At 40.1% G+C, this 21717-nt stretch overlaps 1 protein-coding gene across 2 annotated transcripts in view; it reads right to left on the reverse strand.

Moving 5' to 3' along the window:
• The window catches only part of RAP1GDS1 (Rap1 GTPase-GDP dissociation stimulator 1), a 90711-nt gene extending 77345 nt beyond the window's left edge, over window positions 1-13366 (reverse strand). For both annotated transcript variants that reach the window (XM_039550793.1, XM_039550792.1), the window contains exon 1: window positions 13178-13366. In XM_039550793.1, the coding sequence (XP_039406727.1) occupies window positions 13178-13181 (4 nt within the window). In that variant the 5' untranslated portion in view covers window positions 13182-13366. The remainder of the gene's footprint in view (window positions 1-13177) is intronic.
• Window positions 13367-21717: the final 8351 nt, after the last annotated feature.

The raw sequence follows: 21717 nt of genomic DNA on the forward strand, positions 1-21717 counted from the left end.
AGGATTTGTGTCTCCCCCAATTCCATGTCTGGTTCTGTGTGTACCAGAACAAGGACACTGAAAAACCGGGCAGAGCTATCAAGGTTGTCATGCTCTCACAACTCGTGATGTGTAAGAGGTTGGGGGCCTCTTTAGTCTGGCAAAGAGGAGGCTAAGGGGGAAGCCTGAAACTACCTGAAGGGATGCTACAGAAACTAGAGAGGCTTCAAGTAGTAGCTAGACTAAGTCATAGCTGACCTGGTTCAACTGCCTCAAAATCCTTCCAAATGATGGTTCTGTATTTCTTCTACAATTCCATGAACCTGTTTCAAATTTCAGCTCAAAACACTTTCACTGTTTCTACCACAGTGTCTCCAAGTAGGATGTGCAGGTATGTCTAAGTCTTGCTGTGTCACAAATGTAACTGCTTGGTCCTTCTAAAAAGTAGCAGAGCACAGATTGGAATATTCCTCATCTGACTATTCCTGCTCTCTAACTTTCATTTAGCACAGCTTTTCCTTTTCTTTCCGAACAGATTAAGTACCCTTTTGCCCTACAAAACAGGTAGCAGTTTGGAGTTCATGAAGAAAAGGTCTCAAACACAAGTAAAAATTCTCCTTTTACATCTAAAATTATTTCACTTCACTTGCTAACAGACTGTTAATTTTTATTATGAGATTCTTCTATGGCACTTACTCAACAGTGTATGCAGTTTTGGTACTGCCTGAACTCCCATGGATACAAAGGTGGACTGTGATTGTCAAGTACCAGGCAAGCTAAGTTGTACCACTGGGAAAAAGCAACTTGGTGACTATGATGTAAAATTATCTTGGCTTGGTAAGTCCCTCATATTACTCCAGAAGGATCTGAGCACAACTTTGAAGAACAGGGAAGAGGGACTCCCTTTCACTGTGGTCTTCAGTTGTAAAGGTAAAATAAAAGGAGCTTGAATGAGGCTTGATTTCTGTTACACTGTTTTAATATTGAGGGAAGATTACTAATTATTTACATATTTGAAGAGAAAAAGAATGCATTAAAAATGTGAATTCAGGTTTTAAAAAAACCCCTCAGAATTTGTGAGATGACAGTGTACGTGAGACAAATGGAACAGAAGTACCACAGAGGCTATTTTGTGAACTGTTTACTAGTAGAGTTGCAAAAGTATATTAACTCTCCACATTCCTATTAAAGCAAGCACTTAGGAACTTCACAGCTTATTAATTGTTAGGAGGGGATGCATATATAATGAAATAATACCTAGAAACTTTATATTTTGAAGTGAGTAAGGAGTTTTGGTCTGAACACAGGCCTTTGAAAATGCTGAATTAAACTCTAGCTGTCGTTATGACACATTTTGCACCTTGATATCTCTTTTAATGACACAATGTCACATTAGAAAATGACATTTTAGGAGAAAATGCTTTCATATGTATCAAACCAGTATTTCTTTTGCACAGCCTGCCTTTCATTTGTTATGTTACTTGTTTACTTTCACATTTCAAAGTTCAAGGTAAAAATCTAGTTTTCACTTAATTTCTATTTCCCTATCTGGGTCAATCATGACCTTTTGCAATGTGCTAGCTTTAAATCCTGCACGAGAATGGGAGTACAAAGAAAGACAACTTTTTACAATCCACTGTCTTGGTCTTGTTGTTTTCCCTTTTTTAAAGAAACAGATGGGAGGGGGCTAAATTTAAGCTTGGTTTTATTTACTTGCTCCACTTTTTATGGAATTAAACACTATCTTCACTCTTACAATTAAAAGGTTATTTAGATGAATTAATATTTATAGATATCTCTTCAGAGGACATTTTTTTTTTACAACAGAGCTGAGTGCTCTTATCTTTTCAGCAGCTGTTTGTCACCCATTGCTGGCATGTCTACATTTTCTCTCTAATACACGAGAAGTCAGATTTTCTCATCTTTATCTGACAACATGATACACTGAAAGGACTTGTCATTTGAGAATACAAGTAATTCCCCTGTGCCACAAATTCTACAGTGTGCTAAACATCTGCAACTTTTTCTGACTCCCACAGATGTGAGTCACCGCAAAAAAAACCCCCCTCCGTCTGTAGATCATAAAGCCATTAATTCTACTAAACCATGATGGGTATTTAAACACGAAACTTCACCAAGTCATTTCAAATATGAAGGCACCACGTGCCATTTTATTATGCATCACTTTATTACCTATTATCCTATGGCCATATATGCTCAGACAGAATATAAAAGCTACAATTTGGCCCAAATATCATCTCAAATCAAATATGCAGTCTCTTTACACATAATACAAGCAATGGGGAACTGAGGCTGTAATCTGACTACACTGACGTTTCAGCAGCAAAGCTGGTTTCAACAGATTACCTTTTCTAAATGCTCTGCAACCAGGTCATTTAAGGCATTGCAATACAGCATCATTTAAGTCTACAACACACACGTAAACCTGTCATTTGATAGAGTTTGCTGTATTCAGTTTGAAGAAGTCGTGTCTCAGCACTGAATATAAGTTTTACTTTCATTAAATTAATGCCTCAATGCCTCTTTATAAGCTCTGTTTAGCATGCAGATCTTTCATGTCAAAGCAACTGCACTTTTTTGTCTGATGGTTTTACACTACCCTTGGATTACATTAGATGAAGCAGCAGAAACATCTAGAATGAAAAGATTGAGATGATATGCTGAATTCTGGGAACAAATTATTTCCTCAAATACAGAGCAGAATAGTATGCTCGCCTATCTAACAAGCAGAACTGGGCTTCTAAACTTGAACAGAGCCTTGGAAGTTAGAACATAACACCAAAGTCCAACACCAACACATGCTACATGATCAAAGCTCGAGTGGTACAGAATCTGTTACATAAACGCAGCACCAGAGTGGACATCAAAGCCCCATTCTGGTTGTTCTTTGAGATGCTGACAAGAGAGTGTTAAAACATAAATATTTTTATTCCAAATTGTGACCAAACTCAGAAGAGGCCTTTTTGTAATAAAGCTGCTTTTGCAAGAAGTCAGGGAGCTAAAAGATATTAAAAAATCAGGGGCTTGCAAGAATTTCTGAGTTTTCAAGTTTAATATCTACTCCTTGAACTCAGATTTACATCTCTGCCCAAAGAGCGTCTAATCTTAATCTGGAAGCAGGCTCCTCAGCATATTTCTGATTGTAAGAAATAGACTTCTGGTGATGGGGAAAAAAAAATAACAGGCTCATCTATATATTTTTTAAGAAATAAAAAGGGTCAAGCAGAAAAGCCTTGTGTTTCAAAAAATCTGCCAAAACGAAGTCATTTTTAAAATGTGCCTATTGACCAGCCTTCAAAAATCCAGCAAGTTCTTTATGTACAGCCAAAGATGCTGTTTTGTTGATGACAACTTCTGATTTTAGAAATAAAGCAGTTTAAATAGTTGCTAGAGTATGTTCACTTCCAAGAGATACCTCACTGCTGTGATCACTGAAGTACAGAAAACTGTTCAGAAGTGGCAGAGCTAAAAGTGGGCTAAAAACAATCCAGTAGTCCACAGCTGTTGCTTTTTATCAGAAAGCCTATACGATACCAATTTAAAGAAAAAAAGGAAAACATCAAACAGACCACCCCTTGCTAAACTGAAGTGCTGCATTATCTAGGGCATTTCTCTCTCCAGCCATCTGTTTTGAGCTGGGTGCATGCACTGAACTCAAATTTTATGTTCACAAGAGAACTCTACCACTTTCCTCCTGAGACTGCATGAGAAGACTTAAATTCTACCTTGTTCTCAACAGCAAAAAAAAAGAACCATGATACCTTGTAAAGGGAGAAGTTATGGCCTCCATAGCTAAGCAAGCACTTCAGATTATGTCTGGGATGATGCTGCATTCCGAAGAAATCTACTGACTTGCTTTTTGCTAGTTTCCATCATTCCTGCCTTCGGAGAAGTGTCCACACTAATATATGTGTGATTAGAAGCATAATGTGTAAAAGTCTTGCAAAGAGAAATTCCTAACATTTTCTGGGACTATCAGGAAGCATCAAAAGTCATCACCTAATGTTTACAAAGTGAATTTTATTCTGAAAATGCAGTATTTCCTTTTTCCCTATGCTGCTATAAGATACAACAAAGGTCACTGTATGTCAATTAATAGCTTCTGGCACTGTGCTCACAGTTCCTTTTACAGAAGGATGTTCTAACATGATGATCTCCATGTTAAATTGGTTTCTCCTTTGATATAACAAATTATGTAAACTACATAATTCCATCAATTTGAAAGAAAAATCAAGTTTACCAAATAGTTTTATCTGTCATCAAATACAGCTCTTTCTTCATTTGGTGAGTTCCTTCAGAGGCTATGTATTAGTATAGCACCATATCTAGGAATAAAAGACATGTTAAAAGTGCTTCTGATGGTCAAAATCAGTCCAATGTCTGCATTCCTCCCCCAGCTGTTAAACTGGGGAGCCAATATTACTATTCCATGAAAGGATGGCGTGACACATGCCATTTTACATGCTTTCACCAAAATAGGACAGTTTAAGCTGTACTACAGCCAAGTCAAAAAGCAGGAGCCCAATGACTTCAGTGGTACTCAGTGTGGGCTTTGTGGGGGTACAAGAATGCTGTATAAATAGCACTTACACAAATAGGGCTCAATTCTGTACAGTTTCTTTCCTACAAGATACATTCTTTCATATAGTCTCACTTCTTGTACATTAGGCAAAACTGAAGCATGATTTTAAGCTGGTTGTAAATAACTAGCTATTTAACTAAAGAGAAGAACATTTAAAAAAACCAAAACACTTCAGCTCTTGAAATTACAAAGCTGAGCACCAGTTTTTCAATTCCTTCCTTAACAAAGATGGTGAAAAAGGTATATGGTAAAAGAAGCTGTCATGTATTTAACTAATAAAGAGATAGGAGGGAAGATGGAAAAGAGTACGTAACTGGAAGAAGATGACGTAGAAAACTGGGCAATGAAATAAAGAAGTCTGAAGGAATAGGAAAGCTGTGAAAAGAGAGTACAAAGAGTAAAAAAAGAGTATTAGGCAAAACAGAAAAGAATTGAATAAATACATGTAAGTCAGATACAGGTATGTGGGCTTTGCCTGGAAAATGCACACTGTATTTTGGGCACTACTGCACATAAATGTATTGCTTACTATCTTTGATTCAACTGAAGCACTATCTTGCTGTAAATGGATGATGGGATTTTCATTGCAAAAGCTTAAAAAAACCCAAAACAGAGCCAACCCTCCTGCCTCCCAAACCTGCTTGGTTCCTGTCAGCAACTCCTTACATACATGTTCCTCCTCTTTCTCTCAATCACCAATGCTTTCCTGCTTTTCCTGTAATTCCATATGGCAGGAGCCAGGATGTCTATATATTCTCCCTGAGCTTCGCAAAGAAACAGATAAGAAAGCCTGGCAGGCTTTGCAGGATGAGAGCAAATTTGTATTTGTATAAAGTGTATTAACGGATTTCTAAATTAATTTGATTCTACCAGACATTTTTACAACAAATGTGTTCACAGACTGGTTTTCTGTTCTCATTGTCCTTTTTTTCCTCCCACAGAACAACACCCTGATCCTAAAATCAGTTCAACACATAAGCAAGGAAGAGGAAGGAGGAAAAATTGTGGCTCCCAGTCACTTAAGGGAGAAGGAAAAAAAGAGAGAACAGTAAGTGTGAAAATGCCTCATAACTGTTACACTGCTACTGCCACTCCTCTTGATGGTCAGGTTCACTCGCTGCATTTCCTCGTAACTGGCTCACTGAAGTTCAAGGCAGGGTGTCTTAGATATAACAGGGCTCTACCATGACCAGCGCTCCAGTGATGTCCATTGTGCACACTGAAGGACTGCTGAAGGAAGTGGTAAGATATAGAAGATGCTATCACCAAGTACAGCAGACTGAGAAGACTGACTTCAGTCAGTTCCACCAAAGGCCCAGGAGGGGTAAGTTAAACGTTCTGTGGACAGGGAAGATTTAGGTAAGAAAGATGGGTACAATCCTGCTTTGGTCTAAAAACCCTTTTCTCTTCCCATGCTTTGTTCCTGCTGTCAAGATAAAACAGCATTTTGATTTAAGGAATATTTCCAAAGCCTTCATGTAGCAAAAGTAGCTATTTGGCAGTACTGAACTCAAGCTTTGCCTGCAGGGTACTGGGTGCTGTTGACAGTGAACACAACGGGATTTCTCCACAGAAAAGGGCTACTGGAATGAACTTAGCAAGGCTAAAGGAAGGAGAAGGTATGCTACTGGTCCTGTAAATAGTGGCATGTACTTGTAAGGTTGTATTTAAGGCTAGAAAAGTTAAAATAGTCTAATTAAAGTCACTGGACTGTCATACTCAACATCAAAGACAGGAAGCATTTCTAAATATGCTCCCAAGAGGAGTTCCCAGCTGCTGGAGAGCAAGGCACCCTCAGCAACAGGCAGAGCTCCCCAGCCAAACACTTCACTCACCCTAGAGATTATAAAGGCTTGCAGATGTTTATGTTGTCTGATTTTGATATTTATGTAAAAGATCTAGGCTAGCAGCATTTTCAGCTTCCATTCACAGAAGTAATTCATATGGTACAATTTTAGTTGCCAGGCTGTGTATAAGTAAGGCCAAAAGGGGTAGAACAGAGTTTGCAAAGTGCTGAGTATAACAGCTCTCTTCCAAGTGTGGACCTCAAATGTACAGAAGACAGGACGAGAGAGAGAGGAGTACTCCGTTGTACATGGTGTTCTTTCTGGACTGACATATTCTAGAGGTAGAGGCAATTACTGAAAGGTAAAGAAGGCAATAAGAACAGGGTTTTCAACTGCAGGTTTTGTACCCTGATGCTCCATGCTAGTACCTCATGAAGGCCATAAATGTACAGGCAGCCGACAGTGAAAATGAGAACTCAAGACTACCACAAGATGCTGTCACCTCCCCAGATCTCCCAAGCACAACCCTGTTCCCCACAGGCTCATTGGCAGCCCCGACAAATTTCTAAAAGGTTTTGTTCAATTCTCATCACATCATCCATCCTATAATGCTTAGCTGCTCTCCTCCATCAATCCCAGTCTTCTCAGTCTCCATCTCTCTGTTCAGTCTTACTTCCACACACATTTGCAGAGCATAGGCAGGAAGCCTGAAAGAAAAGCTGCTATTCACCAGGTGAGTTTAAAGTACCTGATTAACTGGATTTAATCAGATACTGAAAAGACGTGTCAAACCTGAGACAACTGATAGGAAGGGTCAACAAAAAATTTGAATTATACACAAGTTTTGCATACGTCTTCAAAATCATTGTGTCTGTCCAGCTGGTAAATATCAGTGGACAGAACCAACTAATGAATTCAAACACTGATTAACTTTCATGAACCTTCCTGAGTTATCACTAACACAATGGGCAGCTCAGTGTTTTGATAAAACCTCAGAACTGACAAATGCCTCAGATGTTCCTATAACACACAACTAGGAGGCAGTAAGCTTGTAAGAGCTGTTAAGTGTGAAGGAAATGGGACCTACTGTTGAAATGGATCACTAAAAATTTTCCTGTATGAGAGTGTGATTTTTAATTTTATTTTCCCTGATTTTTTGAACGTGTAAATATGATTTTTATAATAGGTTTCTGTCGGACCTAGAATGAGAAATCATGAAAGCACTTCATTTATTTTAAACTGTAGAGTTTAATACAACTTTATACATGCATCCACACTGTCAATTTATGCATATTGTTAATTTCAGCTACTTCAGACATACATACATTTATTCACTGACATTTCTTATCATAATTTGTGAAGATGTATCTGAAAGTGCTTCATGTCAGGGGATATTTCTAAGACACATGCCTTGCCCGTGCCCACTTAAACTTGTACAGTTAAGGCATGCTTTATTTATTTGCAAGTCCCAAAGCATCATGTACTAAATTCTGTCCTCTACCTGGAGATAAAATGAGCAGCAGTTATCTGGTTTATAGATTTGACAAATTCTTCTGGGCATCTGCCAACTTTGTAATCTACTTGAACTATAGCTTAAGAACCATATGAGATCACCAGGGTTTCTGCACAACTTCAAAGCTCCCTAAGCCAGAGCCATGCAGTTCTCAGGCTGAATAAACGTCGCCAGGCTCTGTGCACAGCTTTGAGGCTCCTTGAACCACAGCCACTTGTTCCAGAGGGTTTACAAATTCTATTAGGCATATCTGGAGCACACAAATTCTAATTCACATCAGCTATGTTTCTGCACTAAAAGGAGCTTCAACATTCAGAAATACATGGCTTTTAACTACCATTTTACTCTACCAAAACAAATTTCATTTGGTTGCCATTATAAAAAAAAAAAAATCTGTAAACAGAAACAATTTTTTATACCATATTTAACAAAAACAGGCCCTGGGAGATTCTCCTTGCAGTGAAAGTTGCTACTTATACAATCCCTTAGTAGGAAAAGCTCCTTGTCTAATTAAAATTCAAACGGTCATTAAAAAAATTCTCCATTAGCTGGAGAACACATATTAACATTTTAAGACACCTAATTTCCAGAATCTTAGATGTAGTTCCTAATCTATTTTAACCTGGCAACACGTTAGAATCTGAAACTTAATGCCTTCAACAGTATCAAGACAGCAGGAATGCTCATTTTCTCAAGAACAGCATGTGAACAGACCCAGGTGGACTAGTCAACAGTGAAAAGTGGGTTTTCTCTTACATAAGTAACTAGGTCAGTCTAATGCCCCTTTGTTATCCTAAATCATGAACTTCATCCTGTGACAGAGTTAAGAAAGGATAACAACCAACCTCCTTTACAGATGCCACAGAAGAATCTCCATAGCCTTCTCTCCCGTCAAACATTAATGACATTATTTTCCCTTTTGTTGAACAAATATTTATGCTAATCTCTTCTTTTTGTTTCATGTATTTGCATATAATTAAATTCTGAGAACTCCGAGAAATAATTCAGCTTTACTTGAGAAAGATGGAAAACCATTACAAGTCTTCTCAAGGACTGTCAGCAGCATACAACTGGTACTATTAAAAATAAAAACCAAATAGAAAGTAATAATTATCTGATTTTATTTACATTATCCCAGCTATTTTCTTTATATTTTGGAGAGGGACATGGAGTAGAACTCCTTCTTTCTTCCTCCTATTTCTGTCCTCTGTTGTTCTATTCATCCATCTTTAGTTCTAGTATTTCTCTCCCTTCATGCATTTCCCTAAAGGGATTTTTGTTCCCTTCTATTCTTGTCTTGGTAGCTTTCTCATTTCCATTATTACTGCTTTTGTTTCCTTCAGGTTTCAGCTGTTCTTCTGCCCTTTCCTCTTTCCACTTTTAGTTTGATGCCACAGAAAGCCAGACATTCCTCACAGACTTCTGAAACTAACTCTGAATCTTCTGTTCTCAGGAAACATACTTGTGAATTAAGCCTTTAACCTAAACACAAAATTGATTGGTTTCAGCCTCACACAGCAACAGAAGATCACAAATACTGGCCTGATCACAGGAACAGTTATTCATTGAGGAAGGTCAGTCAGAAGCAACCTAACCTTTCTGGCTGCTTCAGCAGCACACTTCAAGGAACATTACTGAAGCAAGAGATGCAGTCTAAAAGCAGCTTCCTCTCTGTTTATGTTTTAAAGAGAAGACTTTTGCCAAAAGCAGCCTCATTTTTTCAAAAATGCTAACACAACCCTTTATACTGGCTTAAACTGGTGTATTCTGATTGGCTAGAACTAATATGCTGCTGGTGTTAAAAGTCTCATTGTTTTAGCAAAAACTTTAAAAGAATTACAAAGTATCTTCTTGTGCAATTGACGTAACTCTTCTCCAAGCAGTTTGTCAGACTTGCATTTCACGTAAAACTTGCAAAAGAGTTCAAGATGGAAGACTTTCTCTATTAATTTTCATTTGTGTCATCTGAAGCTACTGATTACACTTTTTTTGATCAAAAGCATGTTGACCTACTCTATCTTCCCAGAAGCAATATTGGACACAGCCATGCCTGAAGCTTTACATCCTCCTGCCTTCTCTATTTCATGAACCATCATCCTGAAGACAGGCACTGGTTTGTTACACTCTGCTCTGTGGTTCAGTTTGAATTCAGTGTTTTACAACCAGCAGGCTGGTTGCATGTGCTAATTCTTCAGGAAAAGTGGGAGAGAAAATTGAGTATATCTGGGAGGAGAGCAGTAATAGAAATCTTTGTTCTGACAAGTGAACGGACAGTCAAATCCATGTACATTACAGACTGGGAATCTTACATATTTTTGTCACTGAGCCTTTAATGTTAGGTATTGTAAAGAGAGCCTAGCAGGCTGATTTTGCAGTTTGTTGCCCAACTAAACACTTAAGTTAGAGCAGAGGCTGCCTTCCATTTCCTGCTAACAAAACCAGGACTCTCAAAATGGAAGAATATTTTTATGAGCTTTCACTATTACAGACTGTAACTAACACTTCAAACAAAGTGATAAGTACTGTAAAACAAATGTATGCTGTATTTGTAGTCTGCATACAAACTCCCATACGTGGTGTTTTTCCATCTTTTGGGCTCAATGGATTACTGCTGAGTGTTTAAATTGTTACAGAGCTCCTCATTTTTATTTTTATTAATTTACATCCAAGGAATAATTGCACCCTGCTTACAATAACTTCCATAGGCCACTGCTCTAAAACGGAAAGATTTTCTTGGATACAGTGTGACTGCATGAGTTTACCGGTTGTGTTTTTTGAGGTTAAAAACAAGAATCAACTGAGGAAAGGGACCATTCATTGTGAAACTGAAGCATTACATTAGTAACTGAAAAGTAGAAGCCTGTAAGTGTTTTTATAACAACAGAAATAAAACGGTGGTGGTGCACACACCAACTAAAGTATTGAAAGTTCTCTACTGCCAAAACTGCTTAAGGCAACCTACCTATCAAAGCCAGACGTTGAATAGTGTTTAAACTCTACTCAGACACAGCTTTACAAACTACAAATGCAAGCAACAGAAGTTACAATTTTGGAAAGAACCTGTGTCAGTGAGAGGAAACAGCTATCCTTCAGGAGGAGACAACTGCCATGATAATGTCTTCAGAGGAACACACACATGGAAACAGTGTAGCAGAAGAGATATTTCTATACTATAAAGATAATACAGATCCATGTGTACATAAGTATTTTTAACTACAGAAATCTTTTGATTGGACTTAGAATATATCTGCTTGGGCTTCCATGTTATATCTTTAGTATACAAAACCAGTTAATACTACGCCAACCTTCATAAATACAGAACAGACCATATGTTTAGCCGTAAGATATCACTGCACTCTCTGCCACAAACACTTGTTTGTTGAGCACGATTTCTGGAAAGATATAAAAGCCATTGGAAGAACAAATTCATCCTTGATTTAATTCTAAGGATTTTCAGTTTTTATGCTATGTGTTACCAAAAAGAAAGCTAAAACCTGAATGAGGGCATCTACTGCATTAACTGTATAAGCTTAAACACAGATCTTAGACATGAAAAATCATTACAGTTGTCAGCCAAGGTGAAACTGATTTCAATCCTTGTCACTCACAAGAGCTGCTGCAGAGACTACTTAGAGTTTGCTCTGATTTTAGAGACAGTGGAATCAGACCCTGATACATAAAGAACAAAAAAAGCCCAAAAACACCCCTCCTTGGTATTTTCACAAGTAATCTCGCTGGGCAATTACAGACAGGTGCTGACAGATTCTATAGGAAAATTATTCCAGTCTTCCTGAAAGTATAATTATAACTACTCTTTTGCAGCAAGACGTAGCAGATTCCCAAGCTATTTACAAACTTGCCTGGAACTGAAGTGTAGTTTCCTCTAAAAAGGAGTGATGTGCTCATTCTGCACCAGCTTTTCTGAGCAGGTTTCAGCTGATGCCCTGAAGTTATTATTTCTGGAAGCCAAAATAGCTACAACTAGACTTTGACCAGAATGATGAGATTAATAGTCTTACTCTGTGAATGGAGACAGGAAGCACAGGAAAACTATATTTTGTTATTTTGCCTTTTCAACCCTCATTAAGAAGAGATTTTCACTACATCGTTAAGAGTTTTAACTAATTCTGATGAAATCTAATAGTTATTCCTCGTGTCTGACCCTGGAAGCTTCTAGCTTGAACCATTCTCCAAAGGTTTCCCAGTGCTTTAAAGGAGTTAAATAAGCACTTAACCTCATTTGACAACCAGAAAAACTGAGGTATGGCAACTGCTTCCTTCCATAGAAACTTCTAGTTAGAAGTGAAAGATGCATGTGATCGTCAAAGAAACTACTGATATACCTAAGGCCACAGGAAATGCTGATGTCAAATCCCCGCGCCGAATTCAGGAGCTGCCACCTCCTTAGCCTGGCTGTAAACCACAGTTCCTTGCCCTCTGGACCTGCAGCCTTGATCCCACCATCACTTTTTTGGCAGACTGGCTGGGTCTTTGGCAGCTCAACGTGGGCACCTCCTACCCATCCCTAGGATCTACATTACAGGCAGATTTCTGGAAAATCTGTTGTATGGTGGCTTTTCATACTGGGAGAGCTGTAGCTTTGTGCAAGAGGATGAGGTGGAGGAGGCAAGAGAAATTCACCAGCAGCTCTGTTAAGAAAACCCAAATACCATGCTTCCTGGTCTCGTGCAGTATTTGATGGACACTCCATACAAGCGCCAATCAGCGTGAAACTACTAATTTATAATCTTAAGACAAAAAAGGCAGAGGTAACATGGCTGCATTTCTAGGCACGATTAATGCTCTGAAAGACGGAGAAATACGAGGACCCTTGTCTTCCTCAAACAATGAGCAGAGATTATAAAACAATCTAAACATACTACCCCAACCTGTCTCCATTATGCAAACAGTAACTGGGAAAGCGTTCTGGGGGTGCCTTACATAACTCCTTGCTCTGAGTCCCCCTTGGCACCCGGGGAGTTGATCTTCCCCCTAACCCCAAACGCAGCCCCAGCTCCGCGAGTGCCGTGCGGGAGCTCCCCGGGCTGGGCGCGGGCGGCAGCAGCGCAGTGGCAGCCGCGGAAACTTTGCGCCGCAGGGGCCGCGGCAGCGCCGGGGGAACCGGGGGGGCTCGGCAGAGCCCCGAGCTTCCTCCCCGGTACTGGGAGGGAGGCAACCGATGGGAAAGTTGCACCAGCCACCTCTTCCCGCCCCGCCGGAGACGAGGGGGCGGCGGCCTCCGGGGACAGAGGGGTGGCGGCAGGAGCTGCACAGCGCGGGGCTGGGGCGACTTACCCATGGTGCCGCCGCGGCGGCCTCCTCCTCCTGCTGCTGCTGCTGCTGCTGCTGCTCCTGCAGCCGCCGCCTCTCCGCCGGCGCGGAGGGAGGCGCCGGAGGCGTGTGCGCGGAGCGGGGCGCGGCGCGGAGCCTGCGTGCGGCGGGCTATGAGTCAGGGCAGCACATCCGGGCACGGCCGGGAGACACCCCGCCCGACAGCCCGCCCGCCCGGCAGCACCGAGCCGCCGCCGCCGCCGGGGAAGGGCGGGAGCCGCGCAGGGAGAAAGGAGGCGGCGCGGGGCCGGCGGCAGCGCCCCCGGCTGGGGAGGAGGCGGCGGCGGGGCGGGTCCCGCTGGCAGCGGCGGCTGCCGCCCCTCGGGCCTCCTTTGTTACAGGGGCTGGGGTGGGGCCGCCCGCCGGGTACTGGGGGCGGCTGCGGGGGACGGAGGGGGAGCGGGTGCGGCGTGGTGCGCCTTGCGCATCCCCGCACATCCCCGCACATCCCCGCACATCCCCGCACATCCCCGCACATCCCCGCACCACCGTCAGTGTGCGCCGTTCCTCGGTCCGCGAGGAACGTGGGGTGGTTTAAACACGGCGAGCCCCGTGTTTAAGTTCATATTAATTATATGGACTCAAAGGAGGAGCGTTTTGCAAGAAGGAGGGGATTATGCTGGATGGATAAGGGGGGTTTTTTTTAGGTGGTCTGTGTGAGGAAAAGGATCGGTGGAGGAAGCGGCAGTTGATGTCCAAGTGCTGCACGTTTTGCTGAACCAACATGACAGGTTTTACACCCGAAACTGAAAGGCACAAGGTAGTTCGGTGTGGAAGGCATTTTTAACAAGGAAACGGATGTCTGTGCTCAGTGGTCCCGGTTCCTTTCTGCCCTCGGGTGTTCAGTATCCGTGAAGTAAGGAACAATACGGAACTGTTTGCTGTTACAGTTCTCATAGCACTTTCACCGGGAAACATTTGAGGGGGAAGGAGATGTTGAATTGAGTAGCTTTTGTGGCATTTTCCAGTTCTTCCCATGGTCATGTATTCATGGTTTTACCGGAGCAAATCCTAAAGTACGGTTACATAGAGTAGGATCACAGAGCGTTTTAAGAGGAGTTTGCTTGCTGTATAGAAGTGGATGGGCCAGGGACAATTCTGATTAGTGATGCAAAAAAAAAAGTTTCAGTTGAATCATCCCCCACAGTGGCTTCACAAGTGACACCAGTAGTCCCTCTCACCAGCAGTCAGCAGCTGCCAGGGATTTCCTCTCTGGAACAGGTCCCAGGAGCTTTCATGCCTGTAAAAGGGCAGTGTGATGTGACAAGCAAAGAATAATTCATCAGTCTTTCTGCAGAGCACAGACTGAACATGTTGGGGGTTTATCCATTTACCTTGGTGTAGCTGTATGATTCACCACCTCTTTCCTTAGGACGTAGCAGAATTTTGTAGTTGACTTCAGCAGGGTTAACCACTGTCCCAGTATGCAGAACTTGGCGCTGAAGATACGTGATTTTATGATCAACTGATACTGCAAATTAGTATGTTTTTATAATGGCTAGACAACTCCACCAGTCTCGTTACTGTTTTGATTGCACTGAGACTGCAGAAAATTCAAGCCAGAACATGTTGGGTTTTTAACTGCAGGGTTTATCTAATTCAGTACTTTTAAAAACACAGGGTTACTTAAATGAGTCTAAGAGGTGAAAAGCTGTATTTTTTTCTGCTTTCACCTATTTTTAAATCTTGTCTGAAATTCGTCTTTGTCCTATGTTTTTACCTCCTTATTTCTTTCACTCAACAATAAATTTTGCTTTGGCTTTTTAACTGTGTCCCAAATGTTTCCTCTAATTGTCCGGGGAAAAAGTCAATGAAATTCTCTCCTTACTGATCTGTCTTTGAGGGATCATGGAAGAGATATTCCACATATTATTTCATGTGGGATCAGTCCCACCTAGGATAGACTGGAGAAACCTGTAAAATGCTGAGGTTTCTCTAGTTTACTTACATCTCCTAACTGAAATGCACATGTATACCTTTGCAAGACCCAGAAAGACAGGACCATTACCTGCTCCAAGAAAGGATTTGGAGGACAGTCACTTCTAAAGAGGTCTGCTTTCAAAAACACCTCCAGAAAGAGACTACAGAATGTCTTTGATTATAATTTATTTCAGTGGATTGAAAAGAACTGTACAAAACTAGGGAGACCTTTTTTTCTTTTGACTTATTAATTCTAGAACAGAAAGAGAAAGCTCCAAAGAAGCTGATGACTTGATTTTTGTCAATCCCTTAATTAGGTACAAGTTTACAACAGAACAAAGGGGTGTTGTTAAAAAAAATCCAAATCAAGTCCTGCCATTCTTACAGTTGAATGCAAGGTCATCTATGTATGGCTACACATGGAATAGTTCAAAAGGGAGTGGTATTCTCACGAGAGGAATGTTCATCTCCAAGAGACTACATAGAAGAATTTTGGGCCCTTAGGCTTAGATAACATATGTGTAGAAGATAATACACAAAATCAGTGTGCTGGTTTTTTTAAAGTGGTCAGCACCTGTGAAGTGTGGTCCAGTGATACCTGTGAGAATATCTCATTAAAAACAATGAAATTAGGATGCTCCTGATGTATTCATGAAGGAAAAAATTAATTAAAATCCAAGTTTTTGAGAAAAACTGGCAACTAGAAGTAATGTATGGAATTACTGGTGAGATTTGCAGTAGAAATTGGGAAGAAACCTCTACAAGTGTGTTCTGTAGATTTCAGAAGATGTTGAATTTTGACAGTGGTGGAAAGACTGAAAGATTCCTTCATAAAAATATCCTTTAGAACAGCTTATCACTGCTTTTTTTGTGCACTTCTAATGCGGCTGTGAAATTTGAGTTGTAGACTGTGGATGCTAAAAAGCAGGAGCAGAAGAATTTTCCAGCCGCTAAAGCATTTTGTGAAGTTTTCCTTTCTCATGCTTTAGCTGCGAAACAGTGAAAGACAGTTTTGTAAACTATTTGCAGGTGCAGGCTGTTGTGAGAATGCAGTGGGTATTGTTTTGGTTCACTGAAGAAAATATTATGAAATAGGCGTCGTAGCATTCAGCCAATCACTCTGGGAGGTGTATGGTCAAGCAGCCAATAATGTCATTTCTCTATTGTGGACCAAGTTATATAAACGAGGTGATAATTAATTAAATAGTCCCCTTCATCCTGGACCTGAATTCAGGTCATGATTATCACTGTCCCTGGGGACAACAGCGACAGTAGACTACAGAAGTTAGGAAGTTATTAATAAGTACTTTCTCTGCACTCCCAAACATTGACTGTGTCTGCTGTCCTGCAAGGAAATGGAACATTTTCTTTGACCAAGTGACCTTCCAATGCTTACTACTTCATGAATTTTCTTTCTCAGATCTTATACCAATTTCAAATTCTCAGCACATCTCCTTGAAAATCTTCTCGCATACGTTATATCATTTAATTTGGCACAAAGGCGTGTGTAAGGAATATATTTTAAATTGCCTCTGTACTGATGCTAGAAGGCAACAGGAGCATGCTGGGAAACTCAAATACATAAGGAAATACGATATGCTACTGTAATTTAGTGGAGTTCGCACCATCTGATGGGAATGGGCTGTCAGAACTTGTTCCGTCAGTAATGAAGGGCAAAGAAAGCAAAAGTGTGGGGAGCACTTTACCCCGTTAGAGGCACAGACAACCTTTTGAATCCTGGCACCCTGAGAAATCTCCGTTCTTGTAAAACTAGAGGTGGAAATAGTGCAGGGCTATCTGGGAGCTTGCACATGGAAAATAGGACAAGCTACTTCTTGAGACCTTCCTGTGGTATGTGAATGGGGAGATGATAAAAGTGTGCAGAGGGAAGAGTATTGCCAAGGGATGAGTGGCAAGTGGCTGGTAGACTTCTCTCTGAAGGTATGGTGCCTCACATGTTCCATGGGATAAGAAAAGTTATTGTTTCAGAAGCGAACACCTTACCTTCTTCTATGATGACTCGTTCATGCTCCCTTATCTGCTGTGTAAGTGTTCATTATAAAGCCTTTCTTGTAAGTTGAAATTAGAAAAAGCCAACCTAAGGTACTCTTTCTATCTGTGAGTGCAGTTTAAATACAAGAATGGCTGACCTGGGAAAATGAAATCTGAGAAACTAACTAGTTTTTTAATCCCAAACTTTAAAAAAACAAAGCTTTAATCTATCTGAAGAAAAAAAGCCTGCATCTGAGTTTGTATGCATTGTGTATCATGCTGCAAGACTGCAGCAACCCTTTCTGGCCTAAAAATTTGGGGCTTTTTCAGTGAGCAGTCTCCATGTGTATTGGGAACAGTAAAAATGGCATATGATGTCTGGTACATTCATAACACATGAAGTTATAGTAGCTGTAGGTTTGACTCACACTTCAGAGCTGAGAGAGATTTCCTGTATAGTCAAGAAAGAATTTCTTCCTCCTTCCCCTCAAATTCAACTGGACAGTTGTATTATTTTTTATTTGCTTTCTAGGGTTTTGTATTTGTTATGTCTTTTTCTACAAACCTCAAGAAGATATAGGAGAGCAACTGGAGGGTAAAATTTTTCTAAGATTATTCAGTCTGTTTGAAATCTGTCTGCATGACCTAATCATAAGATCTGGACTTGGGAAGGACTTTGCTTCCAGGTGAGATTGGTAGGGGTCTCGCCAATATTTGCTTTTCCCTTCACTATGGAGGTGGTTTGCCAGCTGGACTCCTGTCTGTAAATCTCACCTAACCAGCACCCAGTCATGCAGCTGTCTTGGGTAGGAGAACTTGGTGGTAGCTGTTCCTCAGTGATGGCACACAGCTGAATTTGGCTAAATCCCGATGGGGTTCAGGTGAGTAAAGTCAGACTAATTATGAAACATCTAGGTTAAATTGTTGGCCCAATGGCTTCTTCTGGCATTGTGCTTAAGGAAGAAATTCAAGACAGCTGTGAGACAAAAAGGTGAAAAGGATGAAGGGGATTTCTGGTTTATATTCCTGCTCAAGGTGGGTGAGAATTCAACTTTCCTCAGCAAATTTAAATACCGTAAAATGAGAAGAGTTAAAATATTCACCAAAAAGGGGGATGGTCTACAGACATCTCCAGCTTATCTCTAAGTATGTTCTTCCCCTGACTGACTATTTCATGATTTTAATAATATTCCTACTTAAATCAGAGGTGTGCAAGATAAACTGGAAAAAAAAAAAGTTTTATTGATTCACATTGCTATTTCTGAGTAAGTGCTATCCTGTTCTTGTGTAAAGGCTTATTTGGGGGCTGTTAGATGTACAAAGCCATTATACAGTGCTCTTTATTTTTAATTGTATACCTTTAGTACTTCTTCATTTGTGTAAATTACATGGACTTAACCTAGTGAAGGGACTATATCTGCAGCAGAGTTTGCTATAGTGAGTTTTAGTTTAGTAGTATGAAGCGTTTTATACTTAAATATTATTTAGTACTGCATAAACAATACTCTTCCATTAGGATAGTTATGCCCTATTTATTTCTCTGCTTCCCTTAATTTCTCTAAGGCAATTAAAAGTAAGCTCTGTAAGTAATTTCTAAATTGTGGAAACTACTTTAGATGTGATAATACCAATGGAAATAATTTGAATTCTACCTGAGCAATAATAATTGCAATAGCAAAGCTGTAGCTGAGTAATGCTACTGTGTTTGAACATTAGTAATGCCTCAACTACAAGATTACAGTACAAGGAAAAGAACATTTTAAGGCAGAGTCACAAAAAAAATCTACTTTGAATTATCACCTTTATACTTCCCAGGTGGTATGGGCAAGTTGCTTTGGTCTGTGATTGTATGGTTTTGAGCGTGCCCATTCAACAATTGAATGGACAGTGATCTGTTGTTTAATGCCTGTATTTTGCCAGAATCAAATAGCCAAAAACCCCAAAAGTCCAAGAAAAATCCTACTATCCCTCAGGGCTAGACAAAATGCTGCAGAGCTTTAACAACATCAGTAAGCTTTCAGAATGTAAATAAGACATTACAGCAATTTATACGCCAGCCTTTCTTATTTAAATCTTTCTGCCATTTTTCATCACTGCAATTCAGTGAGCTTGGGCTTCCCTGGTGCTCTTTCTTTATTTTGGCTCTGTTTGCTTTGTCCCTGTCAGGAAAAAATTTTGCCACACCTGATGACTGAACTAATTCTGATTGAAGTTAGGGAATGAATAATGTATTTGCCAGATAACTCTCTTCAGAGGAATTTGCAACTCTGAGGCAGTGACTTGCCTCATTATTGCCCACAACATGCTAGTGTTAATCTGGAGAAAGGAATATCCGACTGCCTGGACTGTGTCCTTTTAAAGCCTGTCTTCAGTTGAGGCAGATAAAGTATGAACTCTGTAGTTTATTTCATTTTTGGTTCCTTAGTATAGAAATTCAGGTTATATCTTAAGGTAGCAAAAATTGCTTAGTATGTTTTTACGTGAAGGACCCTGTATGTTTTGTGGTTCCTTAACTGTTAAATTGGCTATAGTTTTCCTTGAATTTAATAAAAATAGCTTCTACTCAATATATCATCTATCCATCCTCACATATATTTAATGTATATGTCTATATACGTGCACAAAAATATGCATACATACATAGCTATTTCTGGGATATCTTAAAAGTATGAGTTGCATATGAACTGTAAAAAAGGGGTTTTTTGCATTTGTAGGAGCCTGAAATAATAACTTTGAATACCACAGACAAAATCCTTAGGCTTGCATTTTTCTATGCTACAGAATCATTTTCCCAAATAAGTTACAGTCTTCACATTCCTGTTGAAGACAGCATTTTGCTGCAGCTGCATGCTTTCCTCCTTTCTGTTTTTTTTGTGGGATTTTTTTTTTCTTTCTATGCCTTGAGCTACTGCAAGTCATATTTCTCTGACTGAATTCCAGAATGTAAATAATTAGTTGCATCTTGTTTGCTCTGGGTCTTGGAGGTAGAGCCCCCTCTACAACTAGACAACTCTGGATACAACCTGGTGATTGAAGTAACTTTCCAAGTTGTCATTTTTTCCCAGGCAAGTTCTCAAAATTCATGATGTATTTGAGATACTGCAAGAAACTTAGCCTGCAATAACATCTGTCATTTCTATAGCTCCAATCACGCAGTTGGGCAAATCTGAGAAGACTGAATTTTCAGATAGATGTTGAGTTCTGGTCTGAGCTGCTCGCTCTCATGTTTCTTTTTTTTTTTTATTATTTTTAATTTCCTTAGACCATACAGCTGAAGAAAGTTGGGGTGGGAAAGCACCTTATGCTGTGAAAGTGATTAATGTGTACCAGCAAAAGCAGGGGATGTGTCTGTGTGTGTGTGTAAAACGTGCATGATGGAGCTATAACTGTAAGTGCTGCTTTAGGCAGTGAAGATGCTGGTCTTCATGAAGGGATGAGTGTCTCAGATTGTGAATTTTGAATTTATTTTTTAGTGTTGAAGTCTAGGTACCAACAATGATATTAACAGTAAAACCCATGATCATTATAGCATTAAGAATAAACTGTGGCAATTCTATAGAAAGATATTGTCTTCCAAAACTAGAATTAGGGAAAATCTGCACCTAGGCAGCAGCAGTGGGGCCGTTATCTCCTCTGAATATTTTAGCAAGTGGTTAGCAAGCTTGCCTGTTCACTGAGGCTGAGAATTTCAGAAAGGCAATTCTGAGACACTCAAATGCCCACAAGAGCTACTTTCAAGATGTTGAAGCATTTCACCCTGTCTGGCACTGCTTGAAAAGTTAGATCTAGATGTTTGATTCTCCAGATTTCTTGGGATTTGCATCCACAGAGAGCTTTATGTCCCAAAGTGTTGGTATCAGTTTCTCCTTCCTTAATGACCTTTGCTTTTCCTCAAAAAGGGCATTAATCTACATATACAGTAGTAGGACATCTCAAAAGTTGTCAAATGTGCTAAACTAGCTTCACTGAGCCAGGTTTATCACGTCTTATTTTTTGCCTTCCTAAGGTTTGGTCCATGTTAAAAACTAAACGTAAGGATATTCCAGGCTCAAAAAATATTTTTACTTTCCCCAGTGGGACTAGATATACAAAAAAAGTATTGTTAAAAATCATGCCTATGGGAGCATGTTCAGTTGCCTTTGGGTTGTGTATAAGGCTTGTGTATTATGTCTTGTTTTCCTTGGGAAAGATGGAAATTTCAATACAACAAGCAGAAGAATAATACAGGGCATCAAGATTGCTGATGAACGTGAAAGAGGTGTTGCTTAGTCTGGAATCTTTGAGATGATATTTGAAAGGGCTGTGAGGATGATTTAGCTTGGTGGATGATGGTTCCGAGATACAGCAGTGGCTTGGTAGCTGATGCAGCAGTTGGACTAGGAAGGAACTAAGGAGTAAGACAGACTATGAAGAGTTAACAATTGTAGTGCAAAATTACACTTGAGATCAAGAAAAAAAGATTATTATCTGTTATACTCCAGGTTTTGGGAGAAAGCTAATCTGATACATCAGGAGAAAAGAATGCAATAGAGAGACTAAAAAAATCTGACACTTAGAAAGCACGATAGACAAGGATTTGTGGTCAGCAGTAG

Source organism: Corvus cornix, chromosome 4, assembly GCF_000738735.6.
Source record: "Corvus cornix cornix isolate S_Up_H32 chromosome 4, ASM73873v5, whole genome shotgun sequence".
NCBI classification, from domain to species: Eukaryota; Metazoa; Chordata; class Aves; order Passeriformes; family Corvidae; genus Corvus; species Corvus cornix.